A 19471-nucleotide genomic window follows, 5' to 3' on the forward strand; every position below is an offset into this window, starting at 1 on the left:
CGTGTTCATATACTAGAAGGCATCTCTAACGGTCGTTTTTTATGGAAGCAGTTGAAACATTCACTTTGCTGCATCTTTCGAACACAAAAAAAGAGACTTGTATATATAAATAAAAAGGTTTTTATCTAAAAAAATAAATCAATTAATAATTCACAATTTGATAAATTTGCAATTTTAAGAAATGAGCGAGGGTATTTCAAAAAAATTTTGCAAACTTTGTCTGTTGAGATTAATTTCAACTGTTTTTGCTATACTTTTCCCGCTTTTATCCAAGTTGATACTATGCTGTATTTCACTTGATTTTAGGGCAGCTATATTTGAACAGTCTCTCATTCTTTGGTAATTAACAATTTAAAAAATTTTTGCTTTAATCATGGATGTTGAGGATTGCTCTAGAAGCTAAGAAGCCCCAGCCGCTAAACAAAATATTATCAGATTTTTCATGGCTTCAAAAATTATCAAAAAAACGTATTTTTAAAGAGAATTCAGGTTTTTTGTCACAGTTTTGTCGCCTATTTTTAAGGATGGAAGACCTTGTCCACACTTTGCCCGATTTGTCGCAGTGGAATTTGCCAAAATCCTGGGCGCGGGCTCCGAAATTATGATTAAAATAACTGGTTTCTGTTCTGTTTGTTATAACTGAAGGATTGGTATAACTGAACAGGTAGGATTGGTATTGTGAATTCACACATTAAGTTCCAACTCGTCAATTGTAAAGCACTTATAAATTTTAAAAACGAGATCATTTTCTATCCGAGGTGCACAACCTCGGATACGTAACTGAAAATCATTTTAATTATTGATTTTAGTTCGTAGAGATTGGCAACTGTTTACTTATTTCCATTAGCTCCAAATTTTAACATCTTTTTCTGAGATAAATTTACAAAACTGAGATCTATGTTCAATTTTAATTGTACTTTTTTTCTGCTTTGTGGAGGAATAATCTGTCTACAAAATATGAGGCTGGTTTCGTAAAACTTCATGTATGCGTCTACAGTAGCTTAAAAACGAAATTTTAGCAGTTTTTTATTTGTATAAATTTTGCAACAGCTGAACACCCGAGTAGCCTGTTTTTGCACTATGGCCTTCTTTAAAAAATTGTAAAAACAAGGACACACCACCCAGGGCTAGGTGCGCCTTTGTTGTCAAACCATCAAAAACGCTCAGGGTGGTGAAGTGCGTTTTCATTACGTGCTCGAGCAACACAATAAAGTCTGCCTCCACGGTCTGTGACCTGGGCTAAAATTTGCCTAAAGTCTGATCATTAACGAGCTAAAGTCTGATCATGGTTGCATATGGTCTGGATGGGTTCGCTCATGGCTGATTTTGGTCAAGATGGTCTTGATCATTAACACGTACCTCAAACTGGGTGGTTATACAAAAAACGGATAATTATCGTTGTTTCCAAAAAGAACAAAAACCAAGCGAGGTTTTAGTTTAGTTTTTTTATGAAGATATTTTAAATAATTAAACCAGACATAATTTCTCGTCTCAATGTTGCGTGTTTACGTTGTTGCATGGCGCGTGACCAAAATTTTGGATATATCGTATGCACAATGGGCTTGTAACAGAATGACGAATGGCATAAAATCGAATAATTATGCATGGAATGAGACGAGAAGAAGGGGAAAAAAGTATTTTAAGGTTATTAGCTTTAGTATTATTAAGGTTATTTTAGCTTTAGTTTTTGTTAAACTTTTTCAGCTCACTCTATTATTTTAACTTAAAATATGGTCTATTCTTTATTCTCAAAAATGGAGATGTATATTTTTTTCTGTGGCTTTTGAAAAACTAGAAAAAAAACTGCAAAAATATTTTTTGTTTATCGCTTAAAAATATTTGCCATTCCTTAGTGCCTGTTGTGTTAAAAGTGTAAAATTTATAATATAAAATTATTTTTCGAAAACGAGGCAGGAATTTTGTAGACCCAATTTACACCTAAAATCATGTAAAATGAGCGAATTATTTTGTTCATTGTCCAATTTGTTTCCGGAAACACACAGTTTTTATGTATAAAGGTATGATGTCGTCAAGAAAATAGTAACACGTAACTAAACTCCTCGAAAAGCGAATGAAGTCTAGGAAATTGATGACCTCCAAAAGCAAAATCACTTATTTGATCTGATCTCATAATGAATCGCCTGTGATTCGTGTTCATATACTAGAAGGCATCTCTAACGGTCGTTTTTTATGGAAGCAGTTGAAACATTCACTTTGCTTCATCTTTCGAACACAAAAAAAGAGACTTGTATATATAAATAAAAAGGTTTTTATCTAAAAAAATAAATCAATTAATAATTCACAATTTGATAAATTTGCAATTTTAAGAAATGAGCGAGGGTATTTCAAAAAAATTTTGCAAACTTTGTCTGTTGAGATTAATTTCAACTGTTTTTGCTATACTTTTCCCGCTTTTATCCAAGTTGATACTATGCTGTATTTCACTTGATTTTAGGGCAGCTATATTTGAACAGTCTCTCATTCTTTGGTAATTAACAATTTAAAAAATTTTTGCTTTAATCATGGATGTTGAGGATTGCTCTAGAAGCTAAGAAGCCGCAGCCGCTAAACAAAATATTATCAGATTTTTCATGGCTTCAAAAATTATCAAAAAAACGTATTTTTAAAGAGAATTCAGGTTTTTTGTCATAATTTTTGAGTGGTAACTACAATTTTGTCACAGAGCAAATGCTACCGGTCAGCAGTAACTGCGTTTAAAAAACCAGAATTCCGTAAAGGTACAAGTTTACAACAACATTTCAATTTGAAAGTCTTCAACACTAGCACAGATAACTTTGAACACAAGAATGTTTCTCTCTAAACCAAATTTGTCAGGTAAAAAATTTTGTAAGCTTCTGTTTTGGTTCTAATTTTGATCAACAGTAATGTCTGAGAATTTTTTTAATTGTTGAAACAGGAACAAAAACGCTAAAAGAGAAAAAACATGTGGTTAAAGACACAGAAAATCAAGTTTTTAATTGCTCTTGAACGAAGTTTATAGCAATGACTGTAAATGTGTGTGTCTTTTTTATGAAAAGCGACTGAAAAGAACGATTATTACATAAGACAGCCAATAATTTGAGTGTTTAATTGCTCTCGTAGAGAAGCAATAATTGTAAACGTGTGTCCTTTTTATGCAAAAATTTTGCTGGACCGTTTTGATTTTTCGAGTGACTTTTACGCCCTTGACTTTTTGTGTTTCGCGTGATCTGAAATTCTCTGTGAATCACAATTTCAAGCAGCTGAACTCATTTGGTGGCAATTTAATACTAAAAGTCAAATGAAAAGTGCGCCGAAACTGGTGTCATTTTTTACTTTAAATCTTAATAGTGGTATATGTTAAACTCTAATGTGGTTATTTGAAGCCCACTATTGAACTTCTTAGTGTGTGTGTGTGTGTGTGCGTGTGTGTGTGTGTGTGTGTGTGTTTGTGTGTGTGTGTGTGTGTGTGTGTGTGTGTGTGTGTGTGTGTGTGTGTGTCTGTATGTGTGAGAAAGATAAAGATAGAGAGAAACCACAAACCTTTTTCTGTCTATATTTTCATGAAAGTTTTAAATTTTTTGCAATAGAAATAGAAGAAAAATTGAAGAAGCAAAAGTATTCCTCAAATTAGGCAAATTGGGATGACGGAACATTTAAAAATTAGAGCATTGATGAATGCTATAGATATTCCAAATTTTTCAAAACATTAAAGTACGCTAAACTTCCCACCAAAAAATATGGCCTCACTTATAATATAAACACGGTAAAGGGGGCTAAACGTTACATGATGAATAAGCTGGAAGTGGAGCTTTATTTGGAAAGACCAAAGAAGGCAATCATCAACAACACGAATAGTTTAATGATTTTTTTGCTTAATGAGTATGAAAAAAGAACAAGCAGTTGAGACCTTTTTTTCCACTCTCTCTAAAGTTGTTTTTCATATGCACATTATTAACACACATTATGTAATTTTGTAATTAGAATGTTTTTGTTCTGTCTGCTAAGATATTTCAGAGCTGATGACTTGGATAAAAATTGCATCAGAAGTGGGATTCATACTTTATACGAAAACTCTTGCCTGAGTTGAGTCAAAGTTTTACACTAAATATTCCCTCCTCTGCTTAACATTTTAGCCTCCGTGGCAGTGTAAGATTTGGAAAGATGTAAGTGTTTTGAGCTGCATTTTTCCTCAAAATTAATCCCATTGGTGCCCATTCTTAAAATTTTGGGTGGAAATTTTGGCCTGTGAGTTGCTGAAAACTCAAAGCTGTTCCATTCGAATATAACCCCAGTGATGCAAAACGTGATAGCTTTGAAAAGAAACGAAATAAAAAGAAAACATAGTTAATCTTGCCATGTAACAAGGCATGATAACATCAAGGTATGTACAGACTTACAGTATATTCGCATTGACTGATCGCCAAACCTATGCTGCATATTGTGATTAATTCTAGAGGGAGGTGGTACCTATCTGCTGAAGGTGGCGCCAGTCTCCCACTAATTAAAACTTGATTTTTTTGCAACTTCAGCCATGCTCTATAATTCTAGGCGTGAAATTGTCCAAAACAAAGCAAAATGTGGGATGCGACTTTCCTGCATTTGACGTTTTGCAACTTTTCAACTCAAGTGAGTTGAAGTTTTCTTCGCAGAAAACTTTCATTTGAGTGAGCACTCTTGTAAAAGCGTTTAGTCAAACATGAGCGCATCAGTTTTCGGCATTCTCGTTTCCAATCAAAAAATTGTCTTGCGTTCCAGGGTCACTATATTCAGACTTTCGTGCGTTCAAAGTTGCCTATGTCCAGACTGTCTTGCGTTCATTCGTGCTTCCAGACCGTGTAAGTATGACCGCACGACACCCCCCTTGTGCGTTCAGTTCCTTTTGGTTTGAACATATCGACTTTCGGTCTGGGACCTCAGCCTGGGTATGCAGTCTCTGAATTGTAGAGTGTTTAATTGCTCTCAGGAAAATTCTGTAGCAATTATATTAGTACTGTGGTCTTTTTAAAGCAATTTTTTGCTTGACCGAATTTTTTTCTGACAATTTTGACTTTTCGTCCTCAAAAACGAGATGAACAGGTGAAGCCCGGAGGGTTGTTGGACTCTACTTAAATAGTAGTTAAACTCATGATGGTGTGAAGGGCGGTTCTTTGAGTTCTTAGAGGCGGTCCTTCTTAGAGGATGTGTTCAAGTTTCAAATTTTGCAGTTGCCAAAACACCAACAGAAGAAGAAGCGTATAACGAGTTGATGACGTCAACAGTCAATTCTGCTGTTCAAGTAGCATCTAGTGTTGTAGATCCAAAGGGTGAGCACCTACCCAGAACCTCTGTTGTCGGCATGCGCCCAAAATCAGGTGCGAACCAGGTGAGTTGCTTTACAATATATTGTCACTAACTGCCTGAATGATGTGGGAACCCATGAATCCGCGCAGCAGGAAATTTTATCAACTATCAAGAACAAGGAATTCACTGGAAAAATCCTCTATTAATTCTTGGATTGAATTTGTTTACAATCGACATAACATTATTCGAACAAAATAATTTAACTAAACAAAAGTTACGCCTGGACGGACGCATGAACAGACTACTGCCTCATCTAGCAATAGCCCTGAAAGATATTACGAAAACCAAATGAATTACAGGAAGTCAAAAAATAGATCGAACGCTTCATAGCTATCCTCAATAGGCAACTAAAGGATCCTACAAAATTTCTCTGCTGAGCTGGAGTCAGTTCTCTTTGGGTTTCTGAAATTAAATTATTTTCTAGAGCGAAATTTTCTACGCTATGATGATTTTGAAAGGCAGCAAATTTTTAAGGTATGTTTAATTGGGCGCAATGTTAAAAGCTTGTGTGAAATCTACTAGAGATTTAATTTGAGTATATTAAATTGGCATTTTTTGATAATAGATGATAAAACTGGACATCCTCAGAAAGTGAGAGAAAAAAACTGTTATAAAAATATCAACACAAAACTGCAGCATTTTGACGAACAAAATCGCAACACATGCCGTTAATACAACAATTCGGATGACTGTTGTATTGCTCAAACTGCTCATTAAGTAATCTGCAATATATGTATTTATGATTCGATTCGATAAGTAATATATACAATGAATTTAACCACAAAACTGATAGACAGGATTAATTATGTTGTAAACAAATTTTCTTCCTGTGAGTTACCAATAAGTACGCTCAACTATTCAGAAATAAAAGCTTTTTCCAAAAAAAATGAATTCACGACTTGCTCTTTTTCAAAGTGAAAGAAGTTTTTCATAAATTGGTAAATAAGTTTTTAAAATAAAGGAATATGCACAATCTTTCTCGAAACTGAAAAAATATCCATAGATTTGATCGATTGTTTTTGCTTATAACGTTTTACCGTTTGCGATAAGCCCGAGGTAGCAAAAACAGAATTAAAGAGCAAAATTTTAGAGTTATTGTTTAGTGAAATTAGAAATAAAACAAGGAAGTTCAGTAATTTGCCTTCTCATATGATATTCCCATCCTGCTCATCCAAATTGTTTGGCTTGATTGTCTCCCATATGAGGAAGAGACAGGAAACCTTCAAAAACTCTTTTTTAAGACGTCCTAAAATCAAACGAATGAATGAAGTAATTATAGCCTCATTAAAGGGCCGACTAGATCTGCCACTTACGAGACTACCAGAGAAGATTGTGTCTGCAATTTTTAATTCGGTAATTCCAGCAAATCCAATCAAAGGTTGCTGAAAAAGTCATTTTGGTGCAACTTTTGATTTTAAAAGATGCTGAATTATCAACAATTTAGCCAACTTTTTAGCCTAAAAAACTGGATCGAAATTTTCAAATATTTGGCTCTAGCTTTGAAGACAAACTAATGACATGCTGCTAAGAATTCTAACACACTTTTCTTAAGTTGACAAAAATTTGAGCAAAAATTACTGAAACTGTAAAAAAGAACAATTGAAATCAGTCGAGTGTTCAAATATACATTGATAGCTCCTTGGAAAAAAGAAAATTGATATGTTTTTATTTGTTCATTCGGCGCTAGAGGGGCTTTCTTATGAAACCATTCACACCCCTGTATGATGATTTTGTTTATCAAACGAAATTGTCAGTACAAAAAAAACCAGTTGACCAGATAGTTCCTCACCACCCCGTGCCCAATATTGTGTGGTCGGAACAACTCTACGGCGTTCAATTTCTATCACCTTCTTTTCTATCTGATAAATAGGAAACACACATTCTATACGAATCATTCCTCTTGGAGAAATTTTTGATGACCATTTGAAATATTTGATGTTTTTCTCAAACACTAAAAGGTTGTTTCAGGTAAGGATAAATTTTCGCTGTCATGCCGCAAAACACAAATAACGAGAGTGACATCATAATTTCTCACCCTTTTTCGCCAAATGGACCAGTTTTGTTTCGAATAACGAAATTAATTACTAATTATGTAAATAAATCATAAAGAATTATTTGTTTCCTAGTTAGTAGTCTTTTTATTCATCATTCTAGACATTGTCAAATGAAACGAAACATTGAATGTCAAAACTATGATTTCAAAATATCACGGTAATAAGTTTTCATAGATCATCATTTTGCAGATCAAAATCATAGACTAAAAAATAACATTTTATTCAAGCGTTCTGTTGATTAAACCTCACGTGAAAATGTTCTCAATGGAGTCATGGCGAAAACCGGTGAAGAAAAGGTCACTGACACGCCATCAAATAATCAGCAACAATTAGGAACGTACAACCAGCAAGAGTAAGTAAGGAAATCTACACCATAGTTCTAATATCCCACAACTAGAAAAACACTACGTTTGATTTTGCATTACAAAATCCAATTGGCACAAAAACTCAATTGTTTTTTATTGAAATCAATCCCATTTGGAATTGTTTCCACAATTTATAGAATAGACCAAGGCAAAAAACTGAATTCAAAATCAAAAAAAGTCATGAAATTGGTTTAATAAACTACAGGCGAGCTAGGATTTCTGCTCGGTTATTGATATCATTATATTTTGAAATACAAAAAAATAAAAACAATTCTAATTTTCATTTGAAGTAAATAAAAGCTTAAGAAATGAAGAAAAAAACTATAATTGGTTAAAAAAATTATAATACAGTTTGTCTGGGGAATTTAAATTGCAGTCTCCTGTCTACCATTGAATTTTACTGTTTTTGAACGCACCAATACAGACAATTTGGGAGAACATGTTTACAAGCTTTGTCGTGAGCCATTATCTTAATGCTTAAGTTAACTTGTACATGTGCACTTAAAAAATAATGATGACCTTGAAAATCAAACTGCTGAATATGAGCGACTGTACATCGTAATTATGATTAAGTTTCAAATGCTTTTTTACACCATTTATAAATAGCATTTTTTTCATAAATCTAATGACTTTTATGCTTTCAAAGAATTCATCTGAAAGGTAAACACATTTTTAGTTGAGCTCAGAAAAATGATGATCATAAGTATAACAATAAATACGCGCAACATCCATTATACAAGAAAAATTGTCTGTCAAAAAATTTCACCCCAATCACCTCTTAAAATACTAAAAATTTTGCGGTGATTATTAGCGCAATTCATCGAGTTTTTTGTCAAAGTCAGCCGTTTAAGCTAACGCAAAAAAACATACAGAATGGATTTAAAAGTAAATTTTATCGTACATTTTTATTTAAAATGAAAATTCCTGCTATATGTCTACCAATGAAAATTAATTCAGATACCCCATCTCCTCCCGATTTCATCCCAATTGACTCCCAATCAAAGTAGCAGCAGAAGAAGGAGAATGAGCACATCTGACGTTCCTATCATGTCTGAAGACTCCGGAAGAACTTCTGCTCATCGTCAACAACCTCGACTATCGCTGGGTTCTGCAACTTTCCGAATAAATCGACAACGTTCGCCATCTACTCCAGTGAAGCAATCCGAAGGGTCAGTTATCGTTCATTAATTAATTTCCACGCCTGCTTCTGATTTGGTCGCTAATTTTTTTGGTTATATTCTATTTTGTTCACCCGTCAAATGACATTGTGATCCGAATATGAATTTTGTGTTTCAGTGCGGGGAGCTAAGTTTTGGAGCGGCGAGCACTCTCTGCTTTATTTAACTTTTGCTTTTCACAATCATAAAAAGTTCAGCTCAACTTGGAAAGTTGAACCAAACCCAGAAACTTCAGAACCTGATGCTAAATAGCCGGGTCGAGGTGTCAACACTAAAAATTGCTTTAAAAACGTAAGAATTGCTGCGACTGAGTGATTGCAAGAATTGCGGTTTTAAGCGCTAAGTTTGGTGAATATAGTGAAAATAAAAATTTTACCGCTCAAAACTGCTCATCATAAAAAAATTTACCGCATTTGTTTCTTTAAAATGGATTAAGTCTAATTTGAGTTCAAAAGATATAATGAATATTTTCCGTTTGTGCCCCCGCAGTACATTATGCACCCCCCCCCCCTCCGTTACAGAGCACCTGTCATTACAGAGTAAACCATTATTAATCGCTCTCGAACGAAGTTTGAAGCAATTATTGTAAACGTGTTGGTCTTTTATGCAAAATTTTTGCTTGGCTATCCTTTGACTTTCTGAGTGACTATTGCACTCTTGACTTTTTCGTTTTGCTCTCTCCTTCGCAACTTTAATTAGCTGAGTTCCGAATTGCTGCTATTATCACTTTTTAATTTTTATTAGTGGTTATAATGGTATATAACAACCTCTAATGAGGTCATTTGAAGCCTCCTCAGCGATTTCCCCCTGGACTGAAGCAGGCTGCAATAGATTAGAGATTAGAGCTCCGAATAGTCGTTCGAGGGCAATTCTTCTGACGGTTGTCGTCTTTGACGGTAGTCGTCTGTATATGTTGTAAAAGTACAGCGCGTGCGTCTGAGAGTTGCAAATAATATGCGCCCACTAAGCTGGGGGGGGGGGGCACAAAGGGAAAAGATCGGAATCATCGTAGGACTAAGTGCCAGGTGACGCATTGGAAGAAAAAGTAACTGACATGAATGAGGTACAAGGTAACTGACATGAATTTTACAGCTATGAACTTCAAATCTTGCAAAAATCACCACTTAAACCAGCAAATCTTACAAAAGTTTAACGCTTTTACACCATTTAATCACAGATGCGAGCGCTTTATGATGAGAACGTTTTATTCTAGAGCTATTCAGCGCCATTTTTACTTTATTTGTTCGAGAAAACTTGAAAAGTCAAATGTAGTGACCAACTGACTCCATTGTAGTACACACTCTGATTATAATCTCCACTTACGCGACACTTGGATTGTAGTAATACTGTTTTTTGCAAGGTGTATTCGCGCATTTTTCCACAATTATGAGCTACCAAAACGGAATGACCGCTAGCACCAGAAAGTTAAGTGGTGCTCATTTGACTCTAGAAGTTTTGAATGTGTTAAATGGCTTAATTGGCTTTGAGTTTGAAAAAAATCAATTTTTGAAGCCTATAGGCCGCAAATGGTGCAAAATTTTTCTCGTTTTCCTCGTTCTTTGAGTTTTTATTGAATCACTTTGCTCCTCATTCGACGTTGCTCACAGTTAAAATTGATTCTTGCGAGCGAGAAGATCCTTCCATGCCTGTTTTCCGAGGTATATATATGTATTGCTATTGCAATTCAAAGACATTTTTGGTCAGTTTTGTGTTTAAGAGTTTTGTTATTTCTGAGGCAAATGATACTTTTTGTAGCTGTTTCTGAATGGGTTGATGGGCTAATTTTAGTCACATTTTTTGAAGGCCTTAACATGAAATTCAACCAACTTTTAAGTAATTTTTCCCAAATTTTCAATAGTCGCAAAGCGATAGCTGAGGCTATTATTGGCCTTCTCTTGAATTTTTGTACGACTCGAAGAAGAGTATTGGTTTTCTATTGTTCGTTTCTTACTATTCAAAGAAATTGAATTGTATTGGAGCGCTGTCTTTTTTACGACTTGAAGAGGAGTATCAGTGTAGCGTCTTTTTCATCAGTAGTTTTTTGAAGTGTATTTAAAACAGGAGGTAAAAGTCAATGCTGCACGTGAAAACAAAGTGTTTAGGTCAAACGGCCAAACCAATTGAAAAGAAGAGAGAAGACAGAATAATTTTTAGTTCCTGTTGCAGTTTTGAGAGAGCAAGAAAATTAGGTGTGAAAAAAATTTGTTAAGTGAGCGAAATATGTAGATCACATGCGGCTTTTTCGAAGCAGTTTTTTTATTAACTTTTACTTTTCAAGTTAAGTGGTTGTTCTAAATCACATTCAGAAATAATTGCTTGTTAAGGAGTTTTCTTGTCCATTTCAATCATATATTAGAATTCTATATCTAATCTTGAGTTATTTTTGTGTTTTCCACGTTTTTGGACGAGCTTTGGACGTCTTTTATGCAGTTTTGTACTCTTTTTCAAGTTTTTAGTGTCCGGGGTATTTTTGGTTGGATTTATTCTTCAAGTGGTTCTTCATGACTTTTTAATTTTGTTATTAATGGCCACCATCAGCCTCTCCTTTTTATGCGCTCTCCTTTTTTTACAGTTCAAAGAAATTGAAATGTGTTTTTGCGCTGTATTCTTTAAGATCTATTCACACGTTTTCATGAACTTTGAAATCAGATTGAAACGATGATTTTGGTCACGCCGAAACAGGATGTGGAGCGAACAAGTGAGTGGTTTTGCGGCATAAAGTTTTATTCTAATTTTTAAGTAGAGTGAGATTACGGTGTATGAATGATAATTCGCTTTCTCGCCGTTTTTTTTCTTCACATGCGGCATTTTTGCTTTGTTTTTCTTTGTTTTTTCGAATTTTTTGACAGATCTTTTTTCAAAATAGTTTTCCCAATCCATTCATAGACCATTCCAGGTCTAGTTTTTTGTTTAGTCAGTGGAAATTTTTTGAATTGTAGGTCAGGACGTGTTCTACTCTTTTTACAATCCAAAGGATTTGGATTGTATTGGTGTGCTGTCTTTTTTAAAAATGTGTCCACGCTTTTTCGGCTTTTTCATGTCAGTGAGAAGTCAAATTATAGGGGTGATTTTAGTCACGCTGAAGTAGTAAAGGGAGCGAAAATTAGAGTGTTTGAGGCGTGATTTTCCTTCAAACTACTTTTAAAGTAGAGCCAAAAATTAGTGCTTTTCACAGTTAATGAGATTACACATCTCAAGTTGACCAAACTTAATAGCAATAAAACGAACCATCTTTGAAAACCCCCTCAAAATTCCACTTTTTGATCTTTCTATGGCTAGTAAGTCTTCATATATGGTCCCTTTTATGGATAATAAGTTTTCCGAGGATAGTTATTTTGCTCCCATGCATATATGAATCAAACAGCGGACCCTGCCATATTTTATGGCTAAAATGTTTTCATATATATTCGTTTTATGGTTATTACGTTTTCATATATGATCTGTTTTATGGATGACAAACTTTCTAAGGTGAATTTTTTTGTTCCAATGAAACATATGATTGAAAGAGTTGACCCTCCCATATAAGACTCATTTTAGGGATAAAATGTTTCAATATCAATTAGTTTTTTTTGTTAATAAGTTTCGATATATGTTCAGAGTTAAGATTAGTAAGTTTCCATATATGGTTAGTTTTATGGCTAGTAAGTTCCCACAAATATTCAGGTGAAAAAGACATAAAAAAGTATAGCTAACTTCTGTCGAAAAACTCCAGCCAAAATTTAAAAGAATTTTCTTTCAAATTAGTATTGCCATGAAGACTGTTTCTCTATGATGAATTGCTTTATTATAAAGTATTTTGTTTTAAAGCCCAGTTCATTAGCCTCAATCCGCAATCGTATTTGAAAAATCTGAACTCACTTAAGGTAGCAAATTTCTAATTTTTCCAAATTCTTAGACAGTATTTATTACTTGAAAAATTTTACTGAGATCTATATTGCGCTTTTCAGTTGTAGCTTCACCTTCAAGTTATGAAAAAAAAAATCAAGGATGAGTTGTCGGGTTTTTTGCTGTGTTTATTTTCAAAAGAACTATTCCCTATTTGTTTTCACCATCTGAACGAACGAAATATAGGAATTTTTTTTGACTGGTTCGCTTTTAAATTGCACAACCTGAATCGCTGCCGATCCACGCAAACTTTTTCGTTTCATTGTGCTGATACTGTGGACTTGCTCCTTCTAATATCGGTTTCTTTTTCTCATTGAGTAATACAAATCTTTCAGCAAATAATCAGCTAAAATCGTTTTTCTTTAATTAATGTACCTGACATATCTCTCAGCCAGTAGGTACAAACGGTTGACAGTTCCTGCTAACGTTGCTATAAGTAGATGGTTTGCTGACTAAAACATAAAAACAGATGTACACCAAAGTGAACGCAAAATTTTTTGCCATAGCTTTAGAAGCTTGAGGAAAAAGCAAAAATAATTATTTGAACACAAAATGGACTCAATCCGACCTCAAATTATCACACAAATTGTAACAAACAGTTTTAAAAAGGGGAAATTTCATATTATTTAAGTCATTTTGAGAGTTTTTTGTTCATTTTAAATAGATTCGCTATAATATGAAAAAAATGGACAATTTTAAACATGTAGTTTTTTTGGAAAACTTGCAACCATAAAGCAATCCATAAATTTTTTAAGCCGCTTTATCTTAAGTAAGATACCGTAAAGCTAAAATTTTTTTGACGAATTTAAGTATTTTCCTTTTAGTCTAAATTGAAAAAATGAACATTTTTAATGACAATATTCTTATGGCCACTTAGTAACCATAAAAAAGTCACTTAACATTTTTATGGCGTTTTATGTTAAATATGTTAACATAACAGTAAGCTTTATTGTTCCGACCCCCACTTTAGCGGGGAGAAGGAACAATATACTCAACTGGGGTTTTTTTTGTTCAGTCAATTTTGGCCGATCGATATATTCATCGTATAGAATTGTGAATGGTATCATTGAAAAGCCCGTCCAGCGTAGAATACGGAATTAAAAAGATTTTTTTATTTTCGTTTTTTAAAGGGAGTTATCGAGGTTTAAAGTTTTGAGAACATTCGACTGTTTTGTTCACATTTTCAGTAATTTTTGCTAAAATTTGGCACAATTTTGCTAAATTTCGCTAATATAGTTCAAAATAGGTTACAATTTTCACGGCATGGTGTTGTTGTTACCGTTAGAGATAGAAGAGCGTTGCTGATTTGTTTTATTGAAGGTTTTTTTGGCTAAAATTTTTGATAAAATTTTCAAAATTCAAACTTTTTTCATCAAAAATGGCACAAAATATAATTTTTTCGTCCACTTCGTTGAAGTTTGCCAGACTTAGTGACCTAGAAACCTTAAAACAGAATCCCTAATCTCAAAAAGAGTGCTAGTTGTAATTAGGTGCCGTATGAAAGACTTCTGCAATTAAAACTTTGCCATTTTTTGGATATTTGTCTCGATAATTATACAAAATGCATCGTTCGTTTTATTAATATTTGAAGAATTCCATGCAACAATTGGTCTAATTCGCAAACACTTGGAACACTTGGTCGGTTTGCTGGGCGCGCGACAGAATCAGGGAGAGGTTCGACAATATCATGGATTCTTAGAATCAGAGACTTTTTGGTTTTTATTTTGATGCTGCCTTTTTTCAAAATATTTTCCTTTTGTTTTTTTAACGTTAATTACTGACAACATTTTTTATTCAAGGCTCCTTTAATGATCGCTCTAATTTACGTAAACTTGAAGCCGAATGTAGATATGGTTTGTTTTCAGAGAACCAAGGGGTTTTTATGGCTTTGAGGAAGAGTTTTAGTAAAACTTTATCTGAATTCTTGTCTTTTGCCTTCAATTGTTATTCTTTTGGCGGTCTAAATTTTAAGTTTAACCACTCAAAGATCTAAATTTCTTCCTCAAGAGGGGCAAAGGGACTTTTTCTATTCATTCAGTTGTTACCTAATGTCTCTTATGTTATTGAATGTATTTTTTTTATGGAAAATTCTGTGGATTTTTGAAATTGTCATTTTTTTTATAATATTTTAGTCATTTTTTTTGTTTATTATCAGTAAGTACAGGTCGAATTCTCCTCCGCATAGAAGACAAACTATTTTTTTTGGCTGATTGTTTTAACAGAAGGATTTTCTGCTTTTGGTACTACGAGTTTTCATACAAAAATTTCTGATTTTTGTGCAAAATTTCCCATTTTTGCTGTTGTTCTTTTTTTTTGTAAATTGCAACATTATTTATCCATCAAACTGAAAAAAAATTTTACAGCATTTGAAATTGAACAACTTTTTGTTTTCATAACTTTTGGCTTGAAGGCCTGCGACACCGTTCTCTTGCAGAAATTGGTAGAGTTTTTTATTTTTGCCCTTTATTTTTTGTTAAATTTTGTTGTCATATGCCAAATATTGTGTAATTAGAGGTATCAGTGGCCAAATATAGATAAACAACTGAACTTAATAACTGAGACCGGTAAATAGCTAATGGTTGTTTTGACTTGTGAATTAAATTTCTAAAAGAAAAGAGTAATAGTGTTCTTCAACTTATCCCTTTTTGTTCAGATTTGCGATTTTTTTCGTACTATAAAATGATTGTATCATTTTCGTAAATTAGCTAGCCTCATTATTTAGAGCTCTTTTTAATATTTTGTTGAATCAAATAATAATTTTTCTGTTGTTTAAACGTTTTAAATGATGTCTTCAGGGCTTAGACAATTTGTTTCAGAAGAATTTTGTGAAGTTTAGAGACTTTTCAGTTTTTGTGGTTCTTTTCGTTGCCATTTTGTGATAGTCGTTCTACAAAAAGGCGTTATAGTGGTCAAAGGAGACGCAAAAGAAGATGTTATTTTCTCGCGGTCAATATCATATAAATTTAATGACTTCAAAACTGTGGTTTCGTAAAGTTGTTTGTGAAAATTATTAGTTCTGCTGGTTTTTAATGTTATTTTATGGTCTTATGATTTAGTTTCATTAAAAACACTAGCAATCAATTTCCAACTAGTTGCAAAACAAACTCTCTACTCTTTTAGTCGAAAGCTTTTGTTGGCTATGAATTTTGAAAATATTTGTTTTTAATAAAATAGAGATAAATTTTTGAGATCTGACAATTTTATTTCTGTTAAATTGTAGCTAAGCATCTCTATATACAATTCACATCATTTATCTTTTGAAATACAGTTTGCTCTTCATAACGGTTTTTTCTTCTCAAATGGTCTTTCTTCTTGAACAACCTGATTTTTGCATATTTGCCGCTTTTTTGTAGATTTTCAATTGCTCTCAAACGAAGTTTGTAGCAATTATATTAGTCTTGTCGGTCTTTTTTTAATGAGATTTTTCGCTTGACCGAATTTTCGTCTGACGCTTTTGACTTTTGGTCCTCAAAAACAGGATAAACAGTTAGCGCCCAGCGGGCATTAAATGCTCTTAGAGCCTTTCAGCTGTTTCACAGCTCAAACTGTTTTGGAGACTTATACATATACTTATGGTGTGAAGGCGGTTCTTAGAAGTTGAGACCCCCCCTGTTGAGCCCCAACCTAGTGTTGCCCCTCCATCAGCCACCGGTGCATTCCCAGTTTTTGAATTAACCTTTTGTCCAAATCGTTTTAAAAGTTGTGCATAATTGTTAAGAATACGTGATTGATATGCCGAATAGATCCGATAAGCCATGAGACTAATATGATTGAAACATTTAATCAGGTCTCTGTTCGTTTCCGAAAACCTTTCGGCTTTGCTTTGCTACACTTTAGAAATTGAATCTTGTGGTTTTTCCGATTGAAGTCCCCCTACCCAGCCCCGTTGTCATTTATCGTGGTTAGCATACAATAAATTTGTGTGGGCTATAATGAGGAGGACGCGAGTCATGCATAATTATAGAACATAAATAAAGCTACTCACCAGGCTCGAACATTTTTTGACACTTTGAAGAAGCGCTGCTGTCTTAAATGCATCTTCTATCTTTTCTTTCTGTATCCCTATAAATGCCAAAAAGGTCATTCAAGGATTCAGTTGCGGCTATTTTCGGCAATCTGTCAGCCATCTTAAAACCATGTGATTAAATGCTCTCAAACGAAGATTGTAGCAATATATAAGTACTGTTGGTCTCTTTTTATGCGATTTTTCTTGTCGATTGACTTGATTGACTTTTTGTCCTCAAAAACAGGTAAACAGATAGCGCACAGTGGGCATTATGTGCTCTTAGATCCTTTCAGCTGACTTGTCTCCAAGTATGCGATACACAGAAATTGTTTTGGAGACTTATACTAATGGGGTGAAGGGCGGTTCTTAGAGGTTGAGCTAGCCTCACTAAACCGCGGCTAGCTACTGACGAAGCCAACCACTCGCCGGTCGTTTGCGAGCAATTCACCCGACTCTAGTCGGTTATGTTTGTTCTCTTTTCACAGTATCACAATAATGGGTGTCATTTGATTTACAAATTTTGTTGCATTTAAAAAGGCAAACGAAGATTTTTATTGTTTTTAGTGATCAGCTTAATATTTAATTGATTGGGGGGGGGACATCGTTTTCGTGCATAATTTTTCGTGCAAAATTTTAGTTTTTGGTTGTACTTGTCATTTTTTTTGTAGTGGTATGACATATCCTGGATAAAGAAAGTCCTCAATCGCTCTCTATTGAGGTATAAAAGACTCTCTCAATGATTTCTTTTGATGGGTATGTTTCTAATCAGTTCCAATTTAATTCTTTTTTTAAAAAAGCAATGTTTTAATAAATTTTACCCCATTTGCTTATTTCTAGTCGACTTGTTGCCAAGTCGCATTAAGGAAAAGTGCCATATTTTGTTCCAAAAAGTGCCGGTTAATCTTCCGAGAATAAATTTTATCTGATGCCGTTTTGATTTGGTTATTAGTGGTTTTCAAAAAATGGACAAGGAATTTTGGTCGTAATTAATATTTGTAACTATTTGATTAATAGCCGCCCTCATCTTCTCAGCCGGCTATTATAGCGCTCCTATTTTTTTTACTTCGTCGAATAAAAAAATGTTTCGCTTTACCTCATTTTGCCGCTTTTTCAACATTTTGCGTGAAATCTTTTTGACTTCTCTAGGCTAGTTTCTCTCTTCTCTCATTCTGCTAAAAGTGATTTTCAACATCAGTTGCTCAGCAAAGCAATTCAAAATGAACAGAGTCAGTATAAAAAACTGAAATCAGAAATAGAAACGGGATAAACCCATAAAGCCCAATTTTAGATGCCCGCTAATTGAACTTCGTTCCTATGAGTCTTAGTTACCATCTCTAAAGCTTATTGGTATTGACAGTAGCCCCTGTAGCCTCTCTCTAAGAAACAGAAGTATGTTCAACGACGAAATGCCATCAAAATAAATCGGACTTAAAAAATATTTTTGTACAAAAATCTTTTTTTTTTCAATATCTTCTATTCTTTCAATCCCAATCATGCTTATTGGAATCAACGGCGGCTATTTTCCGGCAATCTGCTGGGTATGTTTTTTATTGCCGTCTTTTCTAGTAATTATATTATGGTAGCCACAGGTCTCATAAACCCTCTAGAGTAGATTATTTTATTCTTTTAGTAGTTTGTTAAACGATATGTTGGTAAGTTAATTTTTTTTATCTCTTCCTCATTTGGTAGACAATTAAGTGAAAAGTGTACATGGGCGGGTTCGGAACTTAATGTGCGAACGCACATTACCGAGCCTCCTTGTATTTCTTTGTCTTTTTATGAATCCAAAACTTGCCTCTTGAACTGATTTGTGAAATAAGCAAAGAAATTGGACACTTTTATAACGGAATTTTCCATAGAAAATTTGTATCCATAAAACTGTACATAAACATTTTTATGTCGTTTTTTAGTAAGTAAGGCACCAAAAAACTACAGCATAGAATTTTCAAATTTGATGCACAGAATTGTTGTTTTGAAAGTGCATGTGGCCCTTTGGACTGTTTATCGGCCAAACTCAAAAATTTTTATGGTCGTTGTATGTTTAGTAAGTTTCCATAAAATCCATATATGGCCTTTATGATGAGTTTCTTTTATGGTGGTCAACTCGGGAGTGCTATAATTGTGAAACAAAGTACTTATTACAATTTTAAGTGGTATTTTGTTTTCTTTCAAAATATATTTTCTTGAGGAAGAGTTTTGCTGACCTAGAGTGATAAAACAGTTATGAGCATGTTAGTTTTAGCATTGCAGACGGAAGATGTGAACCACATCAAAATGCATCTCCACACCACCGACGTAGTGGTCACATGAGACGTGTGAAGAAGTGGCGTAAAAAGAGCAAAAGCGACGCCACAATTATGAAGACCATAAACATGGAACCAAATGATTAAATACTAGAGAAATCTGATTTTGAACACAAATATATCTGAGTCTAGTTAACTAGTTGCTTTTAATAACTTGATTTAAACTGCACAAGAAGTTCATTGAGCAATATGGACAAAATATCATTAATTGATTTTAAAAAACGAAAGTTTTTGTTTTTTTTCGAATAACCGTTATTAATAGCCGCCCTCATCTTCTCAGCCGGCTATTATAGCGCTCCTATTTCTTTTACGACTCGAAGAGGAGTATTGGTTCTCTTAAGGTTTTTACGACTCGAAG

The 19471-nt window shown here is 33.9% G+C and overlaps 1 protein-coding gene across 2 annotated transcripts in view; it reads left to right on the forward strand.

Moving 5' to 3' along the window:
* LOC142339793 (uncharacterized) overlaps nt 1–19294 on the forward strand; it is a 64391-nt gene extending 45097 nt beyond the window's left edge. Inside the window, exons 3-5 of one of the 2 annotated variants that reach the window (XM_075390061.1) lie at nt 5187–5344; nt 8699–8910; nt 19053–19294. In XM_075390061.1, coding sequence (XP_075246176.1) covers nt 5187–5344; nt 8699–8910; nt 19053–19200 — 518 coding nt within the window. In that variant the 3' untranslated portion in view covers nt 19201–19294. The remainder of the gene's footprint in view (nt 1–5186; nt 5345–8698; nt 8911–19052) is intronic. The other variant, XM_075390062.1, reaches the window with a different exon arrangement.
* The last annotated feature ends 177 nt before the right edge of the window (nt 19295–19471 follow it).

Source organism: Convolutriloba macropyga, chromosome 5, assembly GCF_964194025.1.
Source record: "Convolutriloba macropyga chromosome 5, txConMacr16.3, whole genome shotgun sequence".
Classification (NCBI taxonomy): domain Eukaryota; kingdom Metazoa; phylum Xenacoelomorpha; order Acoela; family Convolutidae; genus Convolutriloba; species Convolutriloba macropyga.